Genomic DNA, 6,579 nt, shown 5'->3' with positions numbered 1-6,579 from the left:
GCCTCCCACAGCGCTGGGACAACAGGCATGAGCTACCACCACACCCAACCTACTGGCTCAATTTTTTCTCCAAAACCACCAACTCAGCTTTAAGTGTGTGAAACTTCTCTAGAAGTTTCAGACAGGGTAATGTTGGGCTCAGACAAAATGTGGGGCTTTAACAGACTGAAGAAGAAGGCTTAAGATCTCACTGACCTTCCCTTCTCCACTGCCCTCTCTCAATCCTCTGTCTCTACCAAAACACAGAATGAAGTTATTCTCTGAAGTTTCCTTGTCTGCCTAACATCCACATTCATCAAAGATGAAAACAATTACCTCTGGTCCCTTTCCTGAGTTTCCACGAACTCATTTGGAGGAAGAAAGACTGAAGTCTGTCAATATACCTGTCAATACACAGATGTTTGTCCCAAACCATTTTCTGCTCTGCAAGTCCAAAAGACTTTATCTCAGGCCACTGTATGCTCTTCAAGCCCACTGAATTCTCCTAAAAATCATTTACTATCCCTGTAAATCATCCACATTTCTCTATCTCCCTTTCCTCTAAGAAGAAGGGAATATAACTGTCTGTTCCCCATTGTGTAGTAATCACTCTGTGATTCTCCTTCTGGCATGTTAATAAGTTTGAATATCTTTTCTCCTATGAATCTGCCTTTTATCAGTTAATTTTCAACAAACCTTCAAAGGATAACAGAGAAGTTTTTCCCAGACCCCTACAAAACCAATTTCAAAATAATCAGCAGAAACAAAAATAATATTCTAGATAAAACCTTTGTCTGTCTAACCCACTATACTTTCCTTCTAAAAAACCAACTTACAGAACAATGTGAATCAGTTCAAGCTGTGCAAGCTTACTCTCTATCCACAAATGTATTTCCTGGATTCTTGTGAATGGTGCTGGTTAGTCTTCACAGTAGTCACAAATAAGCTGAACGAATTGGGTTATGGACCTAAAGCCAGCAATTATTCCTCCAAACAAACACCAAATTCAACAACTATCCATGCAAGGAAGCTTCAGAAGAACCAACAATCAGATGCATGACCTGGTTTTAACATTATATCAAGGACAAAGGCATTGCCAACACCACCCTTTCCCATCCCTTGGCTTGGGTGTTGAGAGAATTTATGTGGGAGGGAGGAAGAATGATATGGGACTTTGCATTGGAACTCAAGGTAGTCTTGTCACAGTGGAACACAACACAAGGCAGAAATCCACTGACACTCACAGAGGGAATATTTAGATCAATCAGGCCAAAAGGAAGTCCTCTGCCCTGAAACCCAAATTTAGTTAGTCTCACTGTCAAAAGTGACCTAGAGCCTGGAATAAATTTGGAAAGCAATCAGGCCACAAAGGCTGCAGTCCTTGAGCAATTCCTGTGTCTGTGCTGGCTCAGAGCCAATGCATTGGAGTGGGTGTGATCTAGTAAAACCAGTGCCTGTCACACCTCCCCCAGTTCTAGGCAGTGGACTCAGGGAGAATCTTCTCATTTGGTGAAAATAATAAGGAAGAGTTCAGAGGATTTTGTTTTGAACCAATTCAGCCACAGTAAAATAAAGTACCAAGGAGACTATTAAAATCCCTGATTCCAAGCCTTCCTTAATTCCTAGATAGCATTTCCAAACCCTCCCTGGGCCAGAAGGAAACACACTGCCTTAAAGGAAAGAACCAGTCCTGGCAGAATTCAAAATTTTCTGACTAAAGAGCCCTGGGGCTTTGAACAAATGTCAGAAACAGCCAGGCCACGGTCACTACAAGCTTTGGGGGAGACTGGGCTCATGTGAGATATAACCTGCCACAGACCTAGCAGCAGTGGCCATAAGGGAGTGTCCACATTATTCTTCCCTTAACTCCAGTAGCCTGGTACAGAGAGTAAGAGAAGAGAGTAAGAGACTTTGCCTGGTAATCTAGGGAATTCTCCCATATCTTACCCAAGTCCAGTAAGGCAGTACCACCAGTAGTCTGCAAGCGTTGCAGTATCACTGAGCTTAGGGCACCTGCAGTGCTTATATAGTTTCAGTGACCAAAGACTTAGATCAAAATACTCAATACTTTTTGAATATCTGGAAAGGCTTCATAAGAAGAAATTGTTCAAATAAGCGCAGACTGTGAAGATTAAAATAAATATCTAACTCTTTAATGCCCAGACATTAACAAATATCCACAAGCATCAAGAACATGTAGTAAAACATAACCTTACCAAACAAATTTAATAAGGTACCAGTGACCAGTCTTAGAGTGATAGAGATATGTAACCGTTCAGACAAAGAATTCAAAATACCCATCAAATTTTCTAATCACGGAATTCCTAAATGCCTTCCACAGTTTTACCAGACTGCTCAGGGCAGCAGGCGGGATAAAGGGAAGTAATATTGCTTTATCCAGTATTGCCGTTGGTACAAGGGTATACCCCTGCTTCATAATATTTTGGGTGCAAATCTACTACTCACCTTGGCTCTCCCAGAACTGAAATGTGGAGGCAAAGATCTTGAGGCCACTGATATCCTGGCTCTTGTCTGGGCCAAATTACCTGAGCAAAAAAAAGACACAGAATTTAAATTGAAGGAATGGTTAAGCAATAGGATCACCAGTAACTTTCCTCTTCATGTCCTTGTATTTTTTTGAATTTTCCAAATAATCTGCTCTGAATTTGAAAAAATTAGAAAATTTTGAATTTTGAAACTTTAATGACATAAATTATAATAATTATGTTTTAGACAATTTAGACAAAATTGTAATTAAGCTGAATTTACATTAGTTTTATAAACAAAAAAGAAACAACATCAAACTGTTGCCACCCAAACAGGTTCATTTGCCCACTGACCAAGAGGAAACCAATATACCTAAACAGTGGGATTTATGACAGAGTAAGAGTTTTTAATTCTGCATAGCTCTAAGCGGGGAGACAGGAGGAATTTCTCAAATTTGCCTCCCTGAGAGTCTGGGAGACGAGGTTTTTAAAGACAGTTTGGTGGGCAGAGAATTGGCTGATCTTGGGGTAGAACCATCAGTCCCTTGGTATGGCCCCAGGATGAGTCAGCCGATCCACTGGAATTCAGGACCAGATTTTTAGGGGAATGGGGGTTACAAGGCCAATTGAGTCAATTCCTTGGTATGGGCTGTCAGCCTACAAGGTTCAGCCAATCCACCAGAATGTAGGACCTGGAAGATATCTCAGAAACAACTCTTAGGTTTCAAAAAGGTGATGTTATCTCTGGAGACAGCTAAGAATCTTTATGATCACCAATTATATGGCTCCAGAGTATTAGACAGGGAGATAGGGGCCAATTACTACCATTATTTTTAGTTGTGCCTGGGCTTTATTTTTAGCTAGGCCCTTACCACAGTTCTCACCTTGTACTCCATTATTAATTAGTAAGGCCTGTTTCAAAATTATTAAATTCACTGAACAGATTAGAAATAGTAGGAAATCAACATAATAAAAGCCTACAGCTACATCATACTCAGTACAGAAGCCTGAAAAATTTTCTCTAAGATCAGCAACAGTGAAGCCAGAAGAGCGGCCTGCAAGTGGAGTCCGAGAAGCAGCTGAAGCAGTGCAGCTGACCTAGTCTGCTCAGCCTTCTCCACACCTCCTGTGATTATAGTTAAGGCTGTTTATCTAGTTAAGGATGTTTATCTTAGAACACTTGAGGAAGTAGTCACACATAGACAATAGGTGTTGTGATATCTGTAGAATAAAGGTTACTTTGATGATATGATGTCTTCTTTAATGATTCTCTTAGATACTTTGTTAAGTGAAAATGACCTTTCTGTTGTTAAAATATTTTGCATCTTCAGCATGAAGTCTACTTTGATGTTACTTCCTATCAGATAAAGTTAAAATTTTCTAGGTTTGTTTCCTTATATTCCCATTATAAAAACTATTAGAATTGTAACTTAGGCAGAACAGAATTGAAAGACTATTCTCCTGTTTTCCAGAGTTACTGGCCTTCTGACAAATTCAGTTTGGTGGACCTATCCCTGTCTCTGCATATTGGCTGACAGTGACAAGCAGCTGGACTCCTTCGTATAGTAACAACAGGATATAGGGAGCAAAGGCTCTTGCCTTGCTAAGGTTGGCTGAAAAATCAGTGATATGAGGCAGATTGATTAACAGGAGGAAAAAGCTACGAATTTATTTCGGTGTGCATACATGGGAATCTCCGAATAAAGATTCCACTGCTCAATGAGATACAGAGATTTTTAAAGAATGGGGGCTTGAAAGCAGAAAAACAGGGAAGGAATGAGGAAGAGGCTTGATTAGCTAGCAAAGCTGGCCTTGTTATGTAAATGAAATCTGACAAATAACAACCCTCAGAGAGAAGAGAAGGTATAGATGGTAAATACTATGTCAAAGAAATATATTTTGGGATAAAATGTTTCTAATTTACTTCAAGGACAAGGATGCACACACTCATCACATCTAGTACTAGAAGTCTTAGCTAGACCAATTAAGTAAGAAAAAGAAATAAAAGCCACTAAAATCAGAAAGGAAGAAGTAAGATTATCTCTGTTCACAGATGACATGATCTTACATGTAGAAAATGCCAAAGAATCCACATTTTAAAATATTATAGAACTAACTTCAGTGAAGTTGGTAGATACTAAATCAACAAACAAAAATCAGGTGAATTTCTGTGCTAATAGTAAACTATTCAAAAAAGAAATTGGGCCTGTAATCCTAACACTCTGGGAGGCTGAGGTGGGTAGATTGTTTGAGCTCAGGGGTTGGAGACTAACCTAAGTAACAGGGAGACCCTGTCTCTACTAAAAATAGAAAAATAAGCTGGGCATTGTGGTGAGTGCCTGTAGTCCTAGCTACTCAGGAGGCTGAGGCAAGAGGACTGCTGAGCCCAGGAGTTTGAGGTTGCTGGGAGCTATGATGCCATGGCATTCTACCCAGGGCAACAGAATGAGACTCTATCTCAAAAAAAGAGAAAGAAATAAAGAAAGAAAAAAAGGGGTGGGGGAGGGAGAAAGAAGAAAGAAAGAAAAGAAAGGGAGGGAGGGAGGGAAGGAAGGAAGGAAGGGAAGGAAGAAATAAAGAAAATAATTCCATTTATAATAGAATCAAAAATAAAAGGAATAAATTTAACCAAGGAGGCAAAGACTTGTACACTAAATGCTACAAGACATTGCTCAAAGAAATTAAGGACAGCACAAATAAATGTAAGAACATCACTATTCATGTACTGGAAGACTTAATAATGTTAAAATTTCCATACTACCTGAAGTGATCTACAGATTCAATGCAATTTCTATTACAATCCTAATGGCATCTTTTTCAGAAACAGAAAGAACAAATCCTAAAATCCATATGAAACCACAAAAGTGGTTACTCGGAATAGCTCGGAATAACAATCAATAGAATATCAAAGCTGAAGGAGGCCTCATATTTCCTGACTTCAAAACATATTATAAAACTATAGTAATCAAAGCAATATGGTACTGAAATAAAGAGACATATAGACCAATTAAATAGAACAGAGTGCCCCCAAATAAACCCATATACAGATGGTGCCAAAAAATGTATATACATATTTAAAAAGGAAAAAAACTGTATTAAAATTGTAATACTTAATGTATACCAATAGCAAAAGATGACTACATATCACATGAGCACCTTTTATAACTGCAGAAGTCAAATGTGACTTAAGAATGCGATTTTAATACAGCTTTTTCCTTTCTTACAATGTGTATATATATTTTTGGTACCCTCTGTACATATGATGAAATAAATATTGACAAGAATGCCAATGGGCAAAAATGATCTGTTCAACAAATAGTATTAGGAAAACTAAATATCTGTATGCAAAAGACTAAAATTGAACCCTTACACCATACACAAAATCAATTCAAAATGGATTAAAAACTTAATGTAAGACTTGGAACTATAAAACTCCAGGAGAAAACAAAGGAGAAAAGCTTCATAACAGTCTTGGCAATGATTGTTTGGATATGACACCAAAAGTATAGGCAACAAAGCAAAAATAGGCAAATGAGGTTACATAAAACTAAAACTTCCATGCAGCCAAGGAAATAATCAGCAGAGTGAAGAAACAACCTATGGCGTAGGAGAAAATATTTGCTGACCATATATCTAACAAGAATTAATATGCAGAATACAGGGACTTCCAATAACAAAACCCCCCAAATAATCGGATTTTAAAATGGGCAAAGGATTTGAACAGGCATATCTCTAAAGAAGGGATATAAATGGCTACCAGTATATGAAAAGATACTCAGTATCAATAATCATCTGAGAAATGAAAATCAAAACCACAATGAGATGAAATATCACCTTATACCTGTTAGGATGGCCATCATCAACACACACACATGTATACACACAAAAAATAACAAGTGTTGAAGAGAATGTGGAGAAATTGGAATCCTTTGCACTGTTAGTGGAATATAAAATGGTGCAGCTGGCTGGGTGTGGTGGCTCATGTGTGTAATCCTAGCACTCTGGGAGCCAAAGGCAGGAGGATTTCTTGAGTTTAGGAGTTTGAGAGCAGCCTGAGCAAGAGGGAGAAAAACAAGCAGGGCATTGTGGCAGGTGGCTATAGTCCCAACTATTC

At 38.5% G+C, this 6,579-nt stretch overlaps 1 protein-coding gene across 1 annotated transcript in view; it reads right to left on the bottom strand.

The window, feature by feature from the left end:
- The window catches only part of MYO3B (myosin IIIB), a 429,342-nt gene that overhangs the window by 165,262 nt on the left and 257,501 nt on the right, over window positions 1-6,579 (bottom strand). Inside the window, exon 21 of the mRNA XM_012812078.1 lies at window positions 2,446-2,525. Within this exon, the coding sequence (XP_012667532.1) occupies window positions 2,446-2,525 (80 nt within the window). The remainder of the gene's footprint in view (window positions 1-2,445; window positions 2,526-6,579) is intronic.

This window comes from Otolemur garnettii, unplaced genomic scaffold (assembly GCF_000181295.1).
Source record: "Otolemur garnettii isolate 467f Iridium unplaced genomic scaffold, OtoGar3 scaffold00187, whole genome shotgun sequence".
In the NCBI taxonomy this organism is placed as follows: Eukaryota; Metazoa; Chordata; class Mammalia; order Primates; family Galagidae; genus Otolemur; species Otolemur garnettii.
The sequence above is the reverse complement of the archived record's forward strand: the minus strand, read 5'-3'. Positions and strand labels throughout refer to the sequence as shown.